This window comes from Syngnathoides biaculeatus, chromosome 2, assembly GCF_019802595.1.
Source record: "Syngnathoides biaculeatus isolate LvHL_M chromosome 2, ASM1980259v1, whole genome shotgun sequence".
In the NCBI taxonomy this organism is placed as follows: Eukaryota; Metazoa; Chordata; class Actinopteri; order Syngnathiformes; family Syngnathidae; genus Syngnathoides; species Syngnathoides biaculeatus.
The window spans coordinates 5,172,843-5,195,968 of record NC_084641.1 but is presented as its reverse complement, the minus strand read 5'-3'; the positions used below and the strand labels follow the sequence as shown (position 1 = coordinate 5,195,968).

The window sequence follows — 23,126 nt, the reverse complement described above, 5'->3', positions numbered from 1 at the left end:
GCTCCCTAAAACCGGACATAAATAAAACACTGCGCTTATTTTGTGTCTCCCAGAAGTTCCGTAGGAGGGTCCAAGAGTCTACCAAAGTCTTAAGGGAGTTGGAGATATCGTTGAGAACAAACCACATCGGGTAAGCGTCCATTTTCCTGTTCTACATCTGTTTCTCTCCCTGTACAACTAAAGGAAAGCCTATTATTGTTTCCCCTGGTGAAGAATAGTCCTTTCTTTGCTCTCTGGTCCCTGGATCTCCCTCCCATTGTTTCAAGTTGCCAAGCGCCGCAGCTTCACTTCACAGGCCTGAGTCTTAGAATGCCCAGATGGTAGCCATTGTGTTACCGCGTCCACTCCCGCATGTTTTAGTGCTCAACAGGAAGCTTTGTTGTGTATGCCACAGGGACAGGAAGATGGAACCTTTGAAAATAGAAAAACACACACACATTGCACATTTTAAACCTATTAGAGGAAACATCCTCTATTGTGATGTAATTATAGCACAACTTTTTGTACCTTTTTTACTACATTTGCATCGTCACAAAATCATGTGGCGGAGTGACTTGCCACTTGGAAAGAGAAAGCTTACAAACCAGTATACTTGTACTCTCCCCATTTATCTGATGTGTTTTTGTATAGGTTTGCAGTAGACATGACAAAGACTATTCAGGAATTAAACTCATTACTGGACGGAATTCATCGAGCACATTCATGACGGTCCCACGGGCCAGTGGAAGAATTGTTTGAATGGCTTGACGGAGAGACGCTGCAACGGAAGTCGAAGTCGGGCAGACACACACTCAGGAAATGAGTTTAAAAAAAATACCAGCACTACAGCGATGCCTTGAGATACAGGTTGTGAGATTTTTGAGATACAAGCCATTTTCTGGATAGTTTAAAGTGAAACCAAAATTTTTAGGTGTGTGCAGGTGGAAGGTGGGACTAAACTCAACTCACTCCACAACAAGCAACAGTATAGCAAATAAAGGAAAATTCTTCAAAAAGAGGCTTGAAGCTGTTTATTGCCGATCTTAGTTCCAGTTTAGTGTCAAACTGAACATAAAACAAATAAGCTTCAAAGAAAGTACAGTTTTGCCTTAAATCTGCTAAACATATTGACAACAAACAATGCAAAATGCCATTGATGGGTTTACAATGTCCAGTTATGGCAACCCTTTGAGCAATGGATTTTTTAACACAAATGCTGTAGCAGCACATGTAGACAGAAACTATAGCAATACCCACACATGGAATCTTTATCCGCCCACCCAAAATAATAGATATTGGGTCACTTATAGTAGTTTTTTGTTTGTGTATCTCCATGACGATGTAGTACTGCTTCGAAAGTGGTCAAAGTGGGCACATAGAAAGAGCAGCAAAGATCTGATGATGCATAAAATGTTTGATTCTTTACATTTCATTTAATTGCGATAGAACTGTTTTTATAATGTACAATATTTTAGTTTCCTTACTTTAAAAAACATTTTTGCTGTTTATGGGAGGAGGCTGGAAGGACTAATGGCAGTCCAAACAAGTCAATGGGGAAATGAACGAATGTCTTAGACTGCTCGGTATTTCATATAAATGTTCTCTTCTCGGGAAAAACCGTGCCATTTGGTGGGATACTGCTTTTTTTTTGTTAGTTTTTTTTGCTGTAGATCCAGTGCTATTGCTACCAGTGTTCAAGTAGCTAAAGGAGTGTTTGAGGTTTTCCACAGCGTTTGACCAAAAAAATAAAAAACGCTTTTCAATGCATTTCCCAGAAGATGAATAAGGTGGGATCATTTTCAGGAGAACTGAGAGCGTGTGGATGGATTCATGTTCTTTATGACCGTCTGAGTCTTATTCCTGACATGACCCAAAAAATGTGAGCTAACCATGGCTGGGTTGAAGGGGAGGTGGTGTGAGAAGAAAGGGGTCAGAGGCAAAGAAGGGGGGAGTTTGCAGACAGGAAACCGATGATCATGGCTGGCTTCACCCCCCCCCCACATCCCCTTCTCTTCCCCCTTTACCTAAACTGCTTTGTTGGTTTCCTCTGTTCCATCCCTCACCTCCCTTTCCCTTTTCCTCGCTTCTCTCTGACACTCCTGCTCGCTTTCCTGTCGATGTCAAGCAATCATTCAGATGAGAAGCATTTGCGTCTATTTTCGGACTCTCTTAGCCCAGTACTTTGTGTTCAAAGAAGAAAATCCTGAACTGAGCCCACATCCCATAGCTGTATCCCTCCTTTCTGTGCAATGGCCATTCCTTTGTTTCAAGTTTCCATAATAATGGGATACAATTGGGTGGGAATCGGAGGTCTTGCCCCGATTTGCTTTCCGTTCCATCTTTGCTGAGGTCTTCCTGTTTGGGAACGGGAGACCCCCTCCATGGTCAGTCAAAGACAATACGTTTGCAGCAAAGCCACTGAAGACATTGCTGTGACTATATATCCCCACATCAACTGATATCTACGACGGGGACAAGGTTACTGGAATTTGCTCTTGACCATGCTCGTAACTCAAAACATCTTCTTTTCCCCCTTAAAATTTTCCTTCGGCTTGTCCCGTTAGGGCTCGCCACCGCATGTCATCTCTGATGAACGCTCATGTTTGTTCGGCACAGGTTTTACGCCGGATGCCCTTCCTGACCCAACCCCTCTTGGGGAGTGGAGGCCCCAGTGAGAAACGAACTCACGACCCCTGGTTTACCAAACCAATCCTCTAACCACTGTGCTAAAAAATGAATGAAAATGTCATTCATCTTATATGATCTATATAATATTATATTTTATATTGTGTCATAGGTGGGTCAGGGAGTTCCTCAACGATGAGAACAGAGGTCTTGATGTCTTGGTGGAGTACCTCTCCTTTGCCCAATGTGCTGTCATGTGAGTATTTTTACACACGGAACTTTTGTCATAAGGAACCGGGCTGGCCAGCAGCTGCTGAGTAGCAGCACGTTGTGTCCTCCTGGGCCTAAAACGCTGCTTGGATATCAAAAATGTCCTGTGGGCGCATTGCTGTCTTTGGACGTGTTTGTCTTGTTGCATAGTTGACAAGCTGAATGTGGACCAAAACTACAGTCAATACACTACGTGGACACAAGTACTGGGACACCTGTTCATTACACTGACAGGAAATTCAATCTCTCCTGTCCTCTAGAAAGATAATTAGACACAGTCATTGTTATAATGAATCCAAAAGATTCCTTTCCTATACCAAACTCATCAAATCAGGCCTTATGGACATGCTTTTTAGGAACAATTTGGTTTCTTGGGTCAACACTCCAATTTATGAACTGATTGGTGAAGCCGTGTCTCAGGATTTTCGCCCTATAGTGGAATGTGTCTGTATTGTTTGTTTGCCCGAATGAAAGAATTTTCTTTGCTGAGCTTTATCGTGCAGCTAGCTGTATGGTGGTCTTGTGATAACTCCCGTGCCGCCTTGCTCACCTAACCTGCGCCCCCGCATCTCATCTACACAATCCCCACCCCAACCCCCTGCGCCTCTGTGTCTGCCGATATGTGTGTGTGGCCCAGGTTGGATTTTGAGGGGCTGGAGAATGGGGAGGATGGCTTCTTGGAGAAAGCAAAATCTTGGAGCAGGTCCATAGAGGATTTGCATCATATGAGCACTCAGCCCTTCTGCAACACACTGGTGCGGTCCGCCCGCCAGTCTGTCCTCCGGTATGTATCGCTTAGCTGGCATCTGTCCGCTATTACCTGGTATTGACTTGCCCTGCTAACCTGATGTGCGCTGTGAACATGCATTAGCACGCTAGCCGGTTGTGCTGGTCCTGTCTGGCCTAATGAAAACCCCTGCGTGGTTAATATCTGCTGAATCTTCCATCACAATTAAAAGCCATAATACATCTGCATCACCAGTCCCATCACATTTGTCAAGATTGGGAGAGTTTTAATTCAATATAAAAGTCTGACACATCATGTTAGGAAATGTAGAAGATGAACTCGACAAAGGAATACAATACACACTATACTACACGCACTGTAAATGAATATATTTACTGGAAATAACACTGGGATCCAATTACAGGGTTGCTTGAAAACCCTCCCTAGTTGATTCAAAGTGTTCACCCAGCTATTTTTTCATTAACGATATTGTGATACTAGGTGGCATGGTGGAAAAGCGCTGTGGCCCCTCTGCATGGAGTTCGCATGGTCCCCTTGTGCTTGTGAATGTTTTCTCCTGGTATTTTGGCTTCCTCCAACATTCCAAAAAACATGCATTCATTGAAGACTCTAAATCAGTGATTCTCAACTGGTGGACCAGGGCCCAAAATGGGGTTGCAGAGCCATTTTGGGTGGGTTGTGGACGGGAAGCAAAAATCTGCAGGAAGTCTTCAGTTTTCGATGGTACTGACCTCCAACGTTTTGCTGTTGCAAATGGAGTAAGAATACATTTTCATGTGGTACAACAAGGCATCCTCAGTTCGTGCATTATAGACTGTTTTGCATTGGATTTTTTTAGAAATCTATAGCCGAGACATGTTCTTCATACAGACATTTACTTCCTGTAATTTTGAGGTTTCTGCTGCTTTATATAGATTAGTAAGATTTCAATCCGCTTTCAGACTTGTGTACAAATTTTGATCACGTTGCTGCTAGGAGCATGCGCGTCAAGTCATACTTGCCTTTTATTTTGAACGGCATATGTCAAAAACAGTATTGCAACAATTCATTCAGCACCACTGATGGCTGCTGAATTCAAATATTCATGTTAGCATGGAGGACTAAATACCCTCCACATGAAAAAATGACGTGTTTCTTTTTAAGCCTCTCAAAAGTGTATACGGTAACTGCATTGTATCATACTGAGAATCGTTTTTATTTGGTTCCCTATAATGGGTCTGCATCGATCACAAGTACAGTATTCTCTCACTTCTGGTTTCATTCAGAACCGAGCCTTGATGAGCAGTAGAGTTTAGCATGTTTTAAATGTCGTATTTCAGTATGTGAGTTATAATAAGAAGAGATATGTTTACTAAAGATGCCTGTGAAGTGCACAAGTAACTAATGTTATGTGCACAACCTGACTGTATGAGCCACTTACGTAATTGCCCAGTCTCTGCTGCTCTTGACAGCGGCAAGGAAACCAGGCATCTCCCATCATGCAACTGTAACCGCAAAACCCTCTCGTCTTTTCATTCTGCCAGACCTCATTCCCGCTCACGCCTCTCAGCACGTGACGCGCGCAAGAGTCATGTGAATGGCAACAGAAGTGGAGGAATAAATCAGACGAGCTGCGTTATTAGAGAGCACATTCGAAGCGCTGAATCCCGACTTTCACCATGTGTTACAGCTACGGCTCCATCTCCAGCACTAAAACCATCAAGAACTCCCGACTTGTCAGCCAGAAGGATGATGTGCACGTTTGCATCATGTGCTTGAGAGCCATTATGAATTACCAGGTATCAAACAAATGTTGCTAAGCGGCCCGACATCTCATTTGTACATCAAAACATTGTATATTTGTCATGACACATATATGCTTTCTGTGGTGTGACACTTTTTTTTTTTTTTGTCTTTGTCTCACCACATCCTGTTGTCTGTCTGTGTTCTCTTCATACAGTACGGCTTCAATATGGTCATGTCTCATGCACACGCTGTCAATGAAATTGCTCTCAGTTTGAACAATAAGAGTTCACGGTAAGAACTAACGTATTGGCGTCACATCGAATGCAGGGCTGGGACAAACAATGGGGGGAACTATGGGTGTATTTTGACATGCGCAGGTACTGTATTATATATTAAAATGCATTGTATTGTTATTTTGACAACTAAATATTTGGTCATATCTTAGGCTTGTGTGTATTTAACACACATATTGTGGATACTACACGACCAGTACCAAAATACACTGCAGTAGCTGGCGCTATGTCATGGTCATTGCCCTCACTCCTATTTTGGCAATACAGTCATGAATTTTCCTCTTCATTTGGAATCATGTTTACGTGCCAATTTTATGACACACGCAGTATTTGGATTCAAAACATGTCTACAAGTTTATTATTAATGCAAACTATCTGTCAATGACAAAGGGTACTTTGCTCCAACGTACTGTATTATCTGAGCACCCAAATCTTCTTCAAGGAACAAAAGGCAGTTTGCCAAACTTGTCACTCGAAAAGTTGAACATGTTACAGGTTAGTATATTGTCAGTGATAGGATTCGTTCTTCACCTGTCACATTAATATTGTCAGTAAAGTCAGTAGTGAATAAAACGTGTATTATTGACCATAGGTTCTTTTGGCATCGCAACAATGTTTAATATGCACAGTGGCTAACCACATTTTTTTCTGCACTACAAAACGTTGCATTTGTTCCACTATTCATTTCACCTCACGTCACAAAAAGTATTTTATAATTAAGGACTTCTTTATATGCGATTGGCGACCAGTTCACTGCGTACCCAGCCTCTCGCCCAAAGATAGCTGCGATGGACTCCAGCACGCCCGCAACCCTAGTGAGGATAAGCAGTACAGAAAACGGATGGATGGATTTTCCTCTTTTGCTCCATGCATTATTAGACTGTATGCTTTGCAAGTTCAGATCCTAGACTGGCCGCCAGGGTAAAGCCTGCAGCCTGTTCATTTGATACGCCTCCCGTTCTCCACGGTGTTAACCCGTTCTCTGAATTTGGGAATGAGAGGCGTCCATGCAGACAGTTCGTGGAATGTTTATTGAAAAGGAGATTAGTGCTTCAACCTCAGTGCCTGATCACTTAATAATGAAGTCTTGGCCTCTGGTGTGTGTGGGTGGGGGGGGGGTGGGGTAGGGGGGGGGGGTCACCTAAATTCCATAAAGACCAGCAGGCATCAGCCGTAGCAATAGTAATAATCATACAGTAATTTTGAGATTGACATGCAATTAATCTTGCAGTCTAGGCCGAACGGTACTGCTGTGCGAACGTGAGCGTGAGATTTAACGCTTGCTTTTGAACTTTACGTGCTGTCCTAATGGGTGCCTCCCATACTTTCAGGACAAAGGCCCTGGTCCTTGAGCTGCTGGCTGCCGTCTGCCTCGTTCGAGGAGGTCACGAGATCATCCTGTCAGCGTTTGACAACTTCAAAGAGGTGCCCAAAGCGAAACTCAATGCAATTTGAGCTGTCTTGTTATTTTCATTGATAAAATTTGAAGGAAAGAGATTCAGAACAATACAGTTCTCACTATATCATTAGAAATCAAAGCTATTTAAGATGGCCTCACTGCCTATTCGAGTCAGTTGTAATCTTTAATAATCCCTTGTCCCACATCACTGCAGATAATAAAAATGAGATGAGTGTGAGCTTTGCGGTAATACACGGCCCCAAATTGCTGGGATGAAAGTTGCGGAGCTCTGGAACTCGTCACCTCCACACAGGGTGGAGGGGAAACTCTGTGCTGACCGGTCAGAGGTCATTAGTCTCGTTAAGGACACCAGATGTGAAACAACCTTTAGCAATGATAAGGATCAACTCCGTGGTGGCAACCAGACGACTGCAAATGCCTGCTGAGCATCTTCCTGCACAGACATCTTAAATACCAAAACAAAGGAAAAATGGGACAGAAAGCAAATAAGACCACTCAATCAAAACAAAATATTTTCTTGGTGGTGTTTTGTCCTTACAAGTAGCCATTTACTGAGAGTTTATAATGGGCCCTTACAGTATTTCGTTTTGTTTTTTTTATTATTGAAAACTAAAAATAAGAAAATAAAACAGCAAAAGAATTTACTGTGAAAACATGCCAAGTTTATAGATATTCCTCTCTAAGTATTTTTGGTTAGAAGATTTGTGCCCCCATATTATTTTCAGTTGATTTACTTTGCTATGTCTAGTGAGGAAAAGAATAAACTGTTTTAAAACGCAGGATAGCTTCGCAAAAAGATAACTTATGTTAGAATGTCTTGAAAGGACTTATAGAAACCAGATGGCCTATAATTCACGCACAATTTCTTTGTTTTACTCACAGTCACTTCTTCTTTGTTTTCCATCTTGGTAGTAATTTCCAAACATATCAAAATGAATCTACATGCACTTCATAAGCCTCATGTGGCTTCCTTCCTTTGGCAATAAAATACATTGTGAACATTGTGAGCAAACAACAAAATAATAATTGAATACATTTTCCATACTGTATGGGGCTTTTGTCTTAGTAGTGCATATTTCACTCGGAATATTTGTTTTCCATTTGCAGCTTGGGCTCTAACTCATTCAACAAATGTGTTTAGTGTTCTGTAAAGACGACATGTCATATAATTATGTAATCTTAGAAAAGTAACATTTTGGGCTTCTGTAGGTGTGCAAGGAGAAGCATCGTTTTGAGCGCCTGATGGATAACTTCCGCAGTGAGGAGGGAAACATCGACTTTATGGCAAGAGCGTCTTTGTATTTCTGTATTTTGCTGTGGCAAGTACATAAATGTGTGGGTTTTTTTTTTTCTGGGATCCAGGTTGCTTGCATGCAGTTCATCAACATTGTTGTCCACTCAGTGGAGGACATGAACTTCCGAGTCCACCTGCAGTTTGAATTCACCAAGCTAGGACTGGACGACTATCTGGAGGTAATTCGCGGAGGAGATAACGTTGAGACCTGTTTGGTGTCCCTCATGATGTGATCCTATTTGCCCCCCCTCAGAAATGTAAACATACTGAGAGCGACAAGCTGTCGGTGCAGATCCAGGCCTACCTGGACAACGTGTTTGACGTGGGTGGTCTGCTGGAAGATGCCGAGACCAAGAACGCAGCGCTGGAAAAGGTGGAGGAACTGGAGGAGCACCTGTCTCATGTAAGTCCGCCACCCGCTCGAGACCACCAACGATGCTCTCTGAGCCCACTTATTATAACTTGGGCTGTGAGTATACGTACAGTACGCAACTTAGCTGCTCCAACACTATAATTATAATGTACAGTGTTTTCGTTTCATAAGTGGTTCAGCATAATCACGGGGTGGAGAAGTTTGGAAAATGTGATGCACGTAACAATCCTAATATTGTACTCATGCTGGCTCCTTTCATATTTGGATCCCACGCTGCTTTGCAAAGACTGTCTACACATGGAAGAGGTCGTGGGCAGCCCTGACATCAGTCGGGGAATTTCATAACAAACTCTGCTCTCAGGGGTCAGGAATGACGAGGGAGGATGAGGTTGAATTCCAGAGCAGCATGTGCAGTCGTTTCAAATTCAAAATAAAAGCTGCGTCACACGTTTGCTGCATCATGGTGCTCGCTGTATCATATTTCTCATTGATGATGCTCAGTGTAAATGGAAGCGTGGGAGGGAGGGATGAGAGAACCATCCTGCTGTTAACTGCTGCTGCTGTTGTGAATGTGCAACTCACCTCTTCGGCTCGCTATGGCCGCAACATCCTTTTTTCCCAGGTGACCGAAAAGCTTCTGGAGGTTGAGAATGAAACGATGATGAAGGTGGCTGACTTGGAGAAGGTGCTCCTCCAGAAGGATAAAGATCTTCAAGCAATAAGGGTAAGCTTGAAATGCATTGATGAAAGATTGCTCGAAGTGGTGACAGGCTTGAGTAAAACAAATGTTTTCAGTAGCATTTAAGTAAATCCGAGAGATAACAAAACAGGTTGCCAGGGAGCAGGCTGTTTTTTCAGCTTGTGAAGGCTCAATTTTTCTGCTCTATATCGCCCCCCGGTGACTGCTCAGGAGACGTACGAGTCGACCAGCACGCAGGTCAACACCCTGAGAAGGGTGATCAAGGAGAAGGACGCCGCCTTCCAGAGGCACTTCAACATTGAGAGGCGGCTGCTGGAGCTGGAGCAACAAGGCACCATCCGCCTGTACAAGAAGCCCGATGGAGACATCGCCATCGAGCCGCTCGGCGTCGGAGGCTCGGGCGTGGCAGGCAGCACCGTAGTCGGCATCCCTCTGGCTGACATCGCCACGCTATCTTTGGGTTCAACGGCGGCCACAACGGAACCTGGGGTGCTTGATCCCAGCTTGCCTCCAGCCAGTGAGGCGCCACCCCCACCTCCCCCACCACCTCCGCCGGCTCCTCCACTTCCTTCTACTACAAGTGAGCATAGTGACACACAGCATTTGAAGGGAGGGGCGGCATTTTAGTTACAGTTCTCCATGCACCCAGGAAGTGTCCTGACCTTCATCCATCCATCCATTTTCTGTACCGCTTTGTCCTCACAAGCATTGCGGATGTGCCAGAGCCTAACCCATCTATTTTCAGGCGAGAGGCGGGGTACACCCTGAACACCCGCTCACTCATTTGCAGGGAGATATATAAACAACCAACTATTCGTGTACACATTCACAAGCGTAGAGGGGCTCTGTTTGGTGGCCTCAGTACTTCATCTCAGATGATGTGGTTCTTTTAGCTTCATCAAGCCGTGAGCTCCAACTCTCACTGGAGCGCTTCACAGCCAGCTGGCGCGAGAATCAGCAACTCCAAATCTGAGACCATGGTCCTTATACGGAAAAAGCGTGGAGTACCCTCTCAAGGTCGAGGATGAGATCCTGCCCCAAGTGGAGGAGTTCAAGTATCTTGGGGTCTTGTTCACGAGTAAGGGAAGAATGCAGTGGGAGATCTACAGGCGGATTGTCCAGCATCTGCACTGATGCAGACTTTCTATCAGCTGGTTGTGGCGAAGGAGCTGAGCTGCAAAGCAAAGCTGTTGGTTTACCAGTCAATTTACATTCCTACCCTCAACTATGGTCACGAGCTGTGGGTTGTGACTGAAAGAACAAGATCGGGCGACCGGAATGAGTTTTCGCTCCAGATTGTTCAGGCTCTCCCTTCGAGATAGGGTGAGAAGCTCGGTCATCACTGTCAAACAGCTGCTCCTTCACATTAAGAGGAGCCAGTTGAGGTGGCTCGGGCCTCTAATTAGGATAGGCTCTAAACAGCTCCATGTTCTTGGCATGTCCCACTGGGATAAGACCCCATGGACGACCCAGGACCCACAGAAGAGACTCTGTCTCCTGTCCGGATTGGGAATGCCTCAGGATCCCCTTGGAAGAGCTCGATGAAGTGGCTGGGGGGAGGGAAGTCCACGGTACCCTGATGAAGCTGGTGCTCCACAACCTGACCTCAGATAAGCGACTAAGATATTGGATGGATGGATTTTGTCATATATGTTAAAACAGACACTATCACTTAATAATAAGTATGAGTGAGCTGCTTCTGACTCCCCGTCTTGTGTCTCTTATTTGATGTCCAAAAAAATTTCGCACCAGAGGAAAGTCAACCTATCAGCTTTGGAAAACATAATTTAAAAGATGTCAATCATTGCTCTCGCTCATAGTGGGGACAACCTGCAGTCAAGTCACAAAGACAATTTTAACAAATTTGGCAGTAATTTTTTTTTATTGCAAACTCCCATATTAACCACAAGACCGCTATACGACCTATTTTCATCTTCATTCCAGTAGATTTTTACTTTTTTACATTACTTACTTTTTCCACCACTTTTTGCAAGAAGGAGAGTGTCATTTTGTCCGTGACTGATTTTCCTTCTCAGGAATACGACACCCAATATGTCAAATGTTGCGATATTTTAAATGTGCATATTTTGTTTATTAACGGCTCTTTACTTAAATGCATAAAGTATTTATTCTAAAAAGAACATGGTTTAAACATCCTGTGTACTCACTTATTGGGGCAGACTGCCATTTTTAGGACTCTTATCTCTTGCTTAAGTGCAATATTTGAGTACAATTTTGTTTTTTTACTAGTGCTGGCAGATACAATGCATTCTTTGCTTAAATTTTGTTTTGTATGTTTTGTGATAATCATTTCAAATATTCATTACAGGCCAAAGCGTACCTGTTCCACCGGGACCGCCACCTCTCCCTCCTCTCGCGCCTCCTCTACCTGAAGCTTCTCCATCAGTCATCCTGAGCGTGGGTCTCTCAGGTATGAAGCCTTCTTAATCTTTATCGTAGCTTCTGGAGCCAAACTCGCCATGTTTGTGCCTCCTTGCAGCGATTCGGATCAAGAAGCCCATAAAAACTAAGTTCCGCCTGCCTGTGTTTAACTGGACTGCCCTGAAGCCTAATCAGATCAACGGCACCGTTTTTAATGAGATTGATGATGAACGGGTGCTAGAGGTATCTGAAGCAATTGATTCCCCTCACACATTGTTCATTTAGGTCATTAAATTAAAAGACAAGACTTAAACCTACGTTTATAAATGATCACCGGTGTGCAGGAACTGGATTTGGAGAAATTCGAGGAGCTGTTTAAAACGCGGGCGCAGGGTCCAATTGTGGATCTCTCGTGCACAAAGAGCAAAGTCGCTCAGAAGACGGTAAACAAAGTGACGCTGCTCGACGCCAATCGCTCCAAGAACTTAGCCATCACCCTGAGGAAGGCCAACAAGACCACGGAGGAGATCTGCAAAGCAATAGAGAAGTAGTCAACCATTGGCTATCATTCTTTTAAAAACCCTGTAAATTCTGAGATATCTTTAGTAATAGATCACACATTTAAAGATAATTGGCAAAATGTGCAAAAACTGAGAACTATATAGTGCTCACCTGTAAATAAATTAAAAGCAAACCCAAAAAAAATCCATTGATTTAGAATTGAACCAAATTGTTGTTTTAACGTTACACCCAACACTGTTTTTGAACACCTGCCCAGATTTGACCTGAAGGCGTTACCCGTGGACTTTGTCGAGTGCCTGATGCGCTTCCTGCCCACGGAGGCCGAGGTCAAAGTGCTCCGTCAGTACGAACGGGAGCGGCGGCCGCTGGACCAGCTGGCCGAGGAAGACCGTTTCATGCTCTTGTTCAGCAAGATCGAGAGACTGACGCAGAGGATGAACATCATCACCTTCGTCGGGAACTTTGTTGACAACGTCAGCATGCTCACCCCGCAACTCAACGCAGTCATCGCGGCTTCTGGCTCAGTCAAATCCTCGCCAAAGTTAAAAAGGATGCTCGAGGTTTGTTTAGAGTTATTACTGAGTCGTTACAAATGTGTCTGCGTGTGCATACAGTAGTTGTGTTTAATAACCCCTGCTCGACTTTCAGATTATCTTAGCCTTGGGCAACTATATGAACAGCAGCAAGCGAGGGTGCGTTTACGGCTTCAAATTGCAAAGTCTTGATCTGGTGAGTAACAGCAGACATTTGTGGGCGCTTGCGCTCATTCATCTTCCTGCCCAGTTTGCGAGTTGCCGATTGCCTTTTTGATTCATTTGTTTTGCTGCACAGCTGCTGGACACTAAGTCGACCGACAGGAAAATGACGCTGCTCCACTACATAGCTCTCATTGTGAAGGAGAAATATCTGGAGCTTGCCAACTTCTACAATGAGCTGCATTTTGTTGATAAAGCTGCAGCAGGTGAGTGCACATTTTATCGGTTCCGATGAGAAGAGGAAGGCAATACGTTGTTTTGTGTTGCTGTTATGTTGAATTTCACACGAACAACAATCCCCACCAAATGCTTAATAAATGCTATTCTTAGTGGAATTGTCCTGGCATGTCAGTGTAAATGCCTTCAAAGGAACTTGTTCTCTTGTCTGCGCACAAAGTGTCGCTGGAAAATGTTCTGCTGGATGTGCGAGAGCTGGGGAAAGGCATGGAGCTGATCCGGAGAGAATGTAGCCTCCATGACCACTCGGTTCTTAAGGGCTTCGTCCAGGCGAGCGAAGCCCAGCTGGACAAGCTGCAGAGAGATGCCAAGACAGCAGAGGTAATTAGCCCTCGCTAATTAACAAACAAATAAATCAATAAATAAATGCTAATGGCAGAACACAAAAATAGACAGGAAGCAGACATCTGTCACAGGCTTTTTTTGTGCTACTCAAGAGGCCAATTCAGATTTTGTGCGTGTATCCAATGATTTGCTGCCCTATTTGAATAAAAATTTCTAGTGGTGCATTGAGACACAAGTTGAAATTTTCCCTGGTGACGCTCATAACTCAAAACCTTTGTATCTCAGATTATCTTTCCTCTTTGGGCAAAATGGAAATGCCAATAATCTGTTCCATCCACTCTTTTCATAACAAAAATAGTACTATATAATATTGTGCATGGTGGCACAGTGGATCAGCTGGTAAAGCATTGGCCTCACAGTTCTGAGGTCACGGGTTCAATCCCGGACCCGCCTGTGTGGAGTTTGCATGTTCTTCCCGTGCCTGTGTGGGTTTTCTCCGGGCACTCCGGTTCTCTCCCAGATCCCAAAAACATGCAACATTAATTGGACACCCTAAATTGCCCCTAGGTTTGATTGTGAGTGCGAGCATGAATGCATAAAATAAAGAAGTTTATGCATCATGGTTCATTCTTTTCAATCCTTCTGGTGTGCCCGACTTGGCCACCAGGTAGCAGTAATAATACAGTATTGCAAACAACAGTGTCACTCATCCATTGTAAGTGACAATAGTCTCAGGTAATATTAGTCATTTTTCACAAAGACCCCCAAAAATCTAGATGTTTGCCCTTATGTGGTAGTATCAACTAAGTGGACCTTATGTCAAAACTATGTGGTTGGTTTAGATACACAACGTGTAGTTCTCTTCGTTTGATGTCTAGTTTGACAGTAAAGTTTTACTGGGCGTGGCTTTAAACAGCTTGAAGCCTCTTTGTGGGAGATTTGTTCACTATGACAAACTGCTGTTTGTTGTGAAGTAAGTTGAGTTCACTCCCACCATGCAGGCTTGCAAGTTGAAATAAAAAACAAACGAAAAAAAATCTGCCAGCTGTTGACTCATATCTGGAAAACTCGGAACAGTCCGGTCACTTGTATCTCAAGACACCCCAATATCACAATGTTTATATTTATTGAACAGCATCCAGCACATGCCCAACATGAAGCAGTAAGAACACAAATAATGTATTTACCTTTAAAAGGATCCATACTGCTCAGTATTGATTCTTACTGATTCATATTTCAGTGATATCTGGTTTGAAGATATATTTAATGCATTGTTTTCTCCCTTTCCATTGCACATCTGAATTGTGCCTCTTTCGAGCAAAACAAGTGACATTGTGTGACACGTGTAGTGTAAATCCAGTCTTGGGCACAACTAATAATGACGTGATACAGATATTGATCTCTACCTCTTCTCGTTCCACCTGTAGGAAGCCTTCAATAATGTGGTGAACTACTTCGGAGAGAGCGCCAAGACCACTCCCCCATCTGTCTTCTTCCCCGTGTTTGTGCGCTTTATCAAGGCCTACAAGGTGACACCACGCACAAGTAGCATCTCCCTCTTAACCCCTGCGCTCAAACTGTGCGGATTTTGGGAAGTTCCCCGGACATAAAGGGTAGAATTTTGGCTGCCCCGTCGTCACAGGACGTGGCATGCAGTCTGAGGCCAAATAACAGGAAAGGCCAGCTGGGTCTTCCTGAGCTGCAGCTGTGCTGTTTAGACTGCTTCTTCCCTGGCGTCCACTCCTCCCCTCCAGTCGTGCATAGCTTCGCGCTGCCCCCGCCACACAGCACACTTCCTGACATTGTTCTCACTCCAAATTTATGGTATCTGCGTACGGAAATGTGCAGGACAAGGACTTTTGTGTACATGTGTCGAAAGCGTCTGATAAAGTCATATTCACACAATGTGACTGAGAAGAGTACTTGAAGGATCGGTTGTGAGAATTCTACAAACATTTACGCAAAAGGTGCCTCAATGTAATCTCTAACTCATGTAATATTCATTGAGTTCCCCTCAAATGCTGCCTTTCTATTGTCTTTCCTCTTTTTACCTTATTGGATGCGCCTATTATGTGTGGACGTTGCCGTATCACACCTAGGGGCAATTTAGACCGTCCAATTAATTTTGCATGTTTTTGGGATGTGGGAGGAAACTGGAGTGCTCGGAGAAAACACACGCAGGCACGGAGAGAACATGCAAATTCCACACAGGCAGGACCGGGATTGAACCCAGGTCCTCAGAACTGTGAAGCCAACGTTTTACAGCCGCCTGACTGTGCTGCGAAGAAAAAGATTTATTTTAATTATAAAATTACACAGAAATAAAAGTGTCAAGAATATTAGCAAATGTGAACATGAAAAATAGCTTCAACAATTCTAAAGATAAATCAGATTGATTATATTGTCGAGGGTATAAAACAGCTCCAAATATTATTTACAAATCTGCGAGGGATAAAAGAGAGAAAAATGAAAAGAAAGCAAGCCAGTCGTTTTCTGTTAGGAAAAGTAGAATTCATTACATGTAGTGTCGTCCTTTTCCTATATTTGAAAGGAAGCAGCTTTTCATATCTCCTTGACACGATGACCTTTTCCAAGGTTAAGGAAATGTGGCGCAAAGGTTAAGCGATTTGACTTTCTGGAGAGGCTCTTTGTTTAGTTCTTATTTTTTCCCCAGAAAAAGCCGAACAAATGCGTTGACTTCTATTTGACTTTCTTGTTCCTGACAGTTGATCTTTTCCTCATCTCATCAGGATGCTGTAGAGGACAACGAACAAAGGAAAAAACAGGAGGAAGCCATGAGGGAAAAGTTACTGGCTCAAGAGGCTAAACAACATGACCCGAAGGTGCAGTCTTGAGTGCATGCCAGCCAGCGGTGCTAAATTAAGCATTGTGGTGCGTCCAAAAGTCACAGAAAAACACTAAAAATGCATTCTGTTGTTGAACGTCTTGCGGTCCAGGTTCAGGCCCAGAAAAAGAGGCACCAGCAACAGGAATTGATCGCAGAGCTGCGCAAGCGTCAGGCCAAAGACCACCGGCCGGTGTACGAAGGCAAAGACGGCACCATTGAGGACATCATCACAGGTGGGCCAGACTGCACCTCTCTGAGGTCTCGTCGTGGGCCCAGGACCACTGTGGTCATCCACTGTTCGGCTCCTTTGAATTGCACCTTGTGCTATGTGGTGCAAACGCCATCAAACCCAGAATCCGCCACTTAGCGCCGCAGCCTAGCGAAATTCTCAAATGTGCAACCAACCTGGTCGAGCTTCAACAGTCAGTTGAGCAGTTTGAGCCCAAGTTACCAAGGTCACTAGCTCCTTCACTCAATTGTCTTACCCTAAAGACCCACTCTTATTTCACTCCGAGTCTCCAGTACAGTGAACACATGTAAAGTGGAAGGATGCAGGTACTGTATTTGAATGAGGGTCAAAGAAATCATTATTTATGTCAGTATTTCTGCATTGTGAAACAAGCTTATTGATTGTTCTTCATTTTTATATATAAACGAGTCAACTGGAACACACTATTTAACTGCGTAAGCTTGTCATAAGCAAGGCTAAACAAGGTTTAGGGACACTCCAAATTCTGCGGTAGTCGCTTTTACCTGGGAGAACGCCAAAAAAAAAAAAAAAAAAAAAAAAAAGCATTATGGGCCAAATCTTTTACTAGTGCAGCGTAGCATCTTTGTGTACTTTAGTGTTCTTCATACGTTTGAACTATTTTGCAAAAGTCTTCCCCACAATGAATAGACACTGCATTCGGGGGGGAATTTAAGCCCACCAACATCTTGGGAAACTACACTTCTTGGGAAATGAAAATGTGTTGTGGTCCCGTGAAATCCAACGTTGAACTTTTTGAGCCATCATTCCAAAAGGTACTGTATGTTTGCCTCTAACAACACTGCTCATCACCAAAAGAACACCAGACCTAGAATGGCAGGAAAAGCCTACAAGAACACTTTATTTTGATTTAATCGTTGGTCATTTTAAATGGTAAAATGCTGACTCTCGTTTCACGTGAGTTTGTAACGTGAGGTGGATTCTGAACACGGGGTGTGCCGACTTCCGCAAACACATCATCTTGGTTATTTTCAGTTTCGGTCTTAAAAAGATTTCATTATTTTTCCATTGAGTAACGTAGGTTATAGTAACGGTGGAAACAATTGAGGAATGTTTTATTTTGGTCTTTTTTTTTGTTATATGTCAAAAACCAGGTATTTTAACAAGGGTGTGTAGACTTTTCATACCCACTGTAGAAGGCCCTCTACAAGAATAATGAAGCCTCATTACCGGAAGATGAAGCAGAGCCACAGCCTCAGGGTTAACCCACGCACTAACTGTTGTTTTCCTGCTGGTCATTAATCAATGCTTAGAGTGTAAGTCCGTAAATTTCCCTGCCAAGCGGAACTTTTCACCGACAGAAAAGTTTTGCATTCTCCATCCAGCCAATACGCAGCTGATATGACAGTCTCCTTAATGCTGTGTGAATGTGTTCCAGTGTTTGGCCCCCCCTCCTGATAAAGACAATGTTCTCTCTCCCATCTTCCTCCTCTTCCCCCCAGTACTGAAGAGCGTGCCCTTCACAGCCCGCACGGCTAAACGCGGCTCACGGTTCTTCTGTGAAGCCAACCTCTGCGATGACTCCAACTGCTAGCCCCTCCCCCTTTAACGCCAAGGTTGTCCAGGTGTCTCTCGTATGCGCCCCCCCCCCCTCCTTGACCAAACCACCTGCACTTTGCATGCGGCATGATCCCCATCAATCGGTCGTCCCACAGCGAGTGTGCAACTAACTCGGGCTCCCATTTTGTTTGTGTTGGACTTCCAAAAGAGCCAAACCTCTTTGCAGCGAGCTCTGTCCCCTTGTACAAAGTACGCTGATACACTCAAGAGTCAATGCAAATGTAACACTTCCACTCAGCAATCACTGATTGGAAGCTTCCCGCATGAAACGTAAGCGCCTGTGCATTATTACTTTAGCTGCCCCCTCAATCCCTCACCATAAAGAGGTTTGGCCAATTCATTGGTTTTACCCACAATGCTTTGTTCCATCAGACTAACTTGTTTGGTGTTGGTTTTCCCGCTAACATGTGACTTTTCTTTCCTCGATCACCCACCCACTGTTTGTCGTCCACCCCCACCTTCTAGCTGAAAAGAAGATTTTTGACAGTATTTCCTAAAAGAGGGTAAGAATGGTAACCTGGCTCGATCGTGTGGCGCCCGCGTGTGCTGCTCCAGTGGTGTCGGCTGCTTCCGCCTCGAGCAAACAAAATTGACCTTGCAGCGTTGACTTTGCTTTTCCACAACACTCACAGACACTCAATGACACTTAGAAAGAGCATCAAATTGGTTTTAAGGTATCCCGGGTGCCTTTCTTCACCACCACCATCACGATGATCATCATCATCCTCACCTACTCCTATATGTTGCATGTCGTCAGTTATTCAACTGTCTGTCATCATGTCACCCATGTTTTGTCCCGTGCTAACTGTCGCCCGTGGTGTGCTCTTTGGTCAACAGGCGCTCGGAGCACGACATAAAGCATTGGTGTCCAAACCATGACCCGGGGAGCCGTTTGCGGCCCGCAGCATATACTCAAAATGACATTGGACAAGGCCCGCATAGCAACTTTTATTTTCAAGTGTGTCAAAAAAAGGGGAGACTGCTGTGAAGATCAACACAATGCAGGCGCAGATCTAGTTCAGTTGGTTACAGCGCTGCGGGCCATACCCAAAATTTGCTTCCTCACCTTATGCAAGAAGCTGGCATTTAGAGGGGAAAAAATTGCAAATTGGCCCTTGGTCCTTTAATATTTCTGTGTCCGGCGATGAAAAGGTTGGAACACCCCTTACATACAGCCATAAATAATACAAATACGCTCAGCGACCATGACATTAGGTACACCTGAACGTTCTAATGAGATGCATTACAAGAGTTTGTTCTACCTTGACAAAGTAAGCCATGATCAGAGAGGTATTTTACCATTTTGTGCTTGTAGATTCTGGTGGTGTGCAATGTCGGCTTGTCACAGTGAGTGCTGTTAACTCATACAGTCTAGCCTTGGGAGTATCTCAAATCATCTTTCCCTCTAAAAATGAATGGCAATGCAGCTAATCTGTTCCAGTAAGCACCAAAAACACCCAAGTGGGTGTTTTCAATGATTTTTTTTTTTTTTTTACACTCAACAGTTTTGTAAGCTATAAAAAAAAGGCACATGATAATTTTTGCTCTCTCCATACTTAAAAAAAATATATACTGTTATAAAGGAGTATTTGTCAAGGCAGAATATGTGCTTTTAATATTGGATCTTATTAGTGATCATAATGTTGTGGCTACTTGGTGTGCTTAAAAATCATCTCTGTACAGAAATAAATATTTTAATTTTGTCGTGCAAAGCCAAGAGCTTGTTGACCATGGTACTGTGAAGTGCAATCGTGATTCTTGCCATTGTTTACTGCTGAAAGCTTTGCATTTCAACTGACATCACACACAGTCAGTTGGCATACAAGGCTAATTTTTGCCAATACTCCCTCAAACAGCAATGAAAACCAAATATATTGGAATACAATATATTTTGTATACATTACCATAAATCCAGTCTTGTGTTTCATTAACATATATCCGCCCACCCCTCCCTCTCTTCATGCCAACTCACAGATCTGAGAAACCAGCCTTACCTGCGAGCTGATGCCTTGATCCGGAATGGTTGGAAGAGACCCTAAAACCACTTATTCATCACTTATTGCTCCCCCCTCCTACCCCACCTCCCCTTTTCCATCATAACCTGCCTGGCCATGTGTTGAGGCTGCACATCACAAAGACTGAAAACAAATGAGGACAGAGGCCTTGTTTTAGCTGGGTAATTTATTTATTTATAGAGGCCTTTGTACAGCCACTTTAAGTGAAGCACAAGGAATCCTTGACTTCCAAGACTTTCCAAGCTCTGTTTGTGTCGGCCATTGAGAGGATGTCGCATAAGGTGCCGGTGAGCTGATGCAAACGCATCTTTAGCCATTCGACTGCGCACAGACATGGACGTCAGCGGCTGGGATAGACATCTTTTCGATTTTCTCCTTTTTTGCAGACTTGCAAAAATACCGCATGCTCACCGCATGGGACATTTGGGGACCCCTTATCTGAGGCTATGCCTAATCAGTGCTTATTTTTGGCAGTAGTATGCTTATATATAAACTAAAAAGAAAAAAAAGTGCTTTGTATGTGCCTTTGGTGTAAACAGTGTTATGTCTTAATATTTGTATGGTATTTTACACCTTTTTAAGAATGTATTTCTATCTTTTTGGACCTTAATAGATGCCCTATGATACCAAATCATTACGCAAAAGTTCTTTCAGGATGTAGAGGGAACCAAAAAGACTGACTTGCTTTAAATGTCAAATGTGCCTTGTCCGAGCTCGACAACACTTAATATCACACAAAGTGACACTTGACAAATGACTCGTATATGAAGATGATTGCTGGTGGACTGCCGTTAGCCAGCGTGGTGACAAATGAAGGATGTTTTCATTTTTTTTAATGCCTTATCTCAGTGAAGGGGAAGTGACTGACCATTTGACACTAATTCCCATGACCAATATGTAAAGCTGACTTATTAATGTACAATCAAATCAAGACATTTCACTGCGGTAATGAAGTTGCATCAATCATTTTTTGTGTAATAAAGAAGACAAATTATGTAAAACGTGTTCATATATATTTATACATTTTCTTAAAAGGATAGCTTCCACTTCCTTAACCTTTTTGAGTCAAGGCATATATAGCAATCCCTCTCTACTTCGCGCCTTACCTACTGCGGATTCAGTGCATCGCAGACCCCCCCCCCCAAAAAAGCCATATCGGCTTACAGTATGTACTATATCACTTTAAGAAGCCAAAACAGAATCGAAGCTCCACCCTGCTACTCTCCCTCCCTCCCTCTCCTGTCCTCTCCACCATTTTCAATACTCTTAGTGTATACGTGACAACCTCTCTCGTTCAAAATGCCTCCAAAGCACTCATGCTTCATTTAAAGCTGCTGCCGAAGCATTCAAACCAAAGAGGAAGATGCAAAATAAGAGGATTGATTGTTCAAAAAGGGAGCTGCAGTATGTTCACTTTGTGGGCATTGGATTGCAGACAAATGACCCATGGACTGATGAAGAGGAAGCTGATGACGATGGGCAAAAAAGTAAAACTTTTGGATATTATCAAAGATGACAGAAGTTGTGCTTTTGTTCCGCCATTACGGCGTGAAGGAATCAGCTTTGCGCTACATAAAGAATGATGTGGTAAACTTCCATAAGACCGCTTCAATAACTTTTAATAAGGAAGACAAATATGTGATGATGAACCTCAAGCTGCAATGAGGGATTCACCCCCTCGAGTACTAGGCTTTTCCGCAAGCAAAGGTTGGTTTGAAAAATTTTAAAAGTGTGTGATAATATGGTACGAGCTGTCGAGTTTAACAATTGTGTTTCCGGGCTTATGTTCTTTTAGAGGGTGTTGGATTAAATAGATGATCTGTACATAAGATCTCATATTTGCTATTAATGCTCTTTTTGTATGCTTAATGTGCATACATAGACTTGCGTTTGTTTATCGACTCGTGGTTTCTTTATAATGTTTGCTGTGTAAATAAAAAAGAGGATTCATGGAAAATGGGTTGGAGGTGGTGAGAGAGACACATCCCGCTTCTCCTCGAGACCAAAAGTTCCTCTTGTCGAGAAGGAGCCGCCACACCAGCGAAACAGAGGTGAAGTAACAGTGGCGCGCTGGAAGTGACGTCACAACAAGCGTGCGAGCATTCGGTGCTACACAAGAAGACATTACGCGTTTGCTTTGTTAGTTACTTTTGTCACTGCAATGAAAATGTTGTTTTAGACACTTGTTGCTGTTGTAATTTTTGTCTCAAGTATGCAACATAAATGCTATATTGTTAATTAAACATTCTGGTACCCACACAGCAGCTCCAGCAGAGGTGTCCGAGTAACGAATGGTAACTATACCAGTAATATAATCCAGTAAGTGTTTGTTTGAACTGAACTGTGAGGCCAATGCTCTACAGCTGATCCACCGTGCCGCCCATTGTATATATTAAAGATTTATAATTAAAGATGTAACGAAATGCCGCTTTTTGTCTCAAATATGCAAAGTACAAATACTGTTCACATATTTTAAACATTATGGTACCCAGATAAACACATCTCCTGCTACTTAGCTGTTTTTCACTTTTTAAAGATGGTTCTGGTCCCAATTAACCATGAAAAACAAGGGATTACTGTGTTTGGGGAAAATCTCACAACATAAATGAAATCTCACAAAAAGCATATGAAGGAACTAATAATGTCCCCATTCACAAATTGACTAACTCCATGTGAGGTCTTTGCCCATTGAGCAGAACACCCATCAATCCATCCATCCATCCATTAATTTTCTTAGCTCCTTATCCTCATAAGTGTCATGGGAGTGCTGGTGCCTATCCCAGCTGTCAAAGGGCATGAGACAGGTTACAGCCTGAACTGGTTGACA

The 23,126-nt window shown here is 43.4% G+C and overlaps 1 protein-coding gene across 3 annotated transcripts in view; it reads left to right on the top strand.

The window, feature by feature from the left end:
* fmnl3 (formin-like 3) overlaps window positions 1-22,690 on the top strand; it is a 40,770-nt gene extending 18,080 nt beyond the window's left edge. Inside the window, exons 4-26 of one of the 3 annotated variants that reach the window (XM_061828481.1) lie at window positions 54-130; window positions 2,777-2,860; window positions 3,512-3,658; window positions 5,292-5,400; window positions 5,562-5,638; window positions 6,972-7,065; window positions 8,270-8,344; window positions 8,423-8,533; window positions 8,608-8,757; window positions 9,350-9,451; window positions 9,638-10,007; window positions 11,757-11,858; window positions 11,928-12,052; window positions 12,154-12,356; window positions 12,588-12,891; window positions 12,980-13,060; window positions 13,163-13,292; window positions 13,484-13,644; window positions 15,036-15,137; window positions 16,359-16,451; window positions 16,566-16,689; window positions 18,167-18,280; window positions 20,259-22,690. In XM_061828481.1, the coding sequence (XP_061684465.1) occupies window positions 54-130; window positions 2,777-2,860; window positions 3,512-3,658; window positions 5,292-5,400; window positions 5,562-5,638; window positions 6,972-7,065; window positions 8,270-8,344; window positions 8,423-8,533; window positions 8,608-8,757; window positions 9,350-9,451; window positions 9,638-10,007; window positions 11,757-11,858; window positions 11,928-12,052; window positions 12,154-12,356; window positions 12,588-12,891; window positions 12,980-13,060; window positions 13,163-13,292; window positions 13,484-13,644; window positions 15,036-15,137; window positions 16,359-16,451; window positions 16,566-16,689; window positions 18,167-18,258 (2,913 nt within the window). In that variant the 3' untranslated portion in view covers window positions 18,259-18,280; window positions 20,259-22,690. Of the gene's footprint in view, window positions 1-53; window positions 131-2,776; window positions 2,861-3,511; window positions 3,659-5,291; window positions 5,401-5,561; window positions 5,639-6,971; window positions 7,066-8,269; window positions 8,345-8,422; window positions 8,534-8,607; window positions 8,758-9,349; window positions 9,452-9,637; window positions 10,008-11,756; window positions 11,859-11,927; window positions 12,053-12,153; window positions 12,357-12,587; window positions 12,892-12,979; window positions 13,061-13,162; window positions 13,293-13,483; window positions 13,645-15,035; window positions 15,138-16,358; window positions 16,452-16,565; window positions 16,690-18,166; window positions 18,290-20,258 lie in introns of all 3 variants that reach the window. The other 2 variants (XM_061828490.1, XM_061828499.1) reach the window with 2 other exon arrangements.
* The last annotated feature ends 436 nt before the right edge of the window (window positions 22,691-23,126 follow it).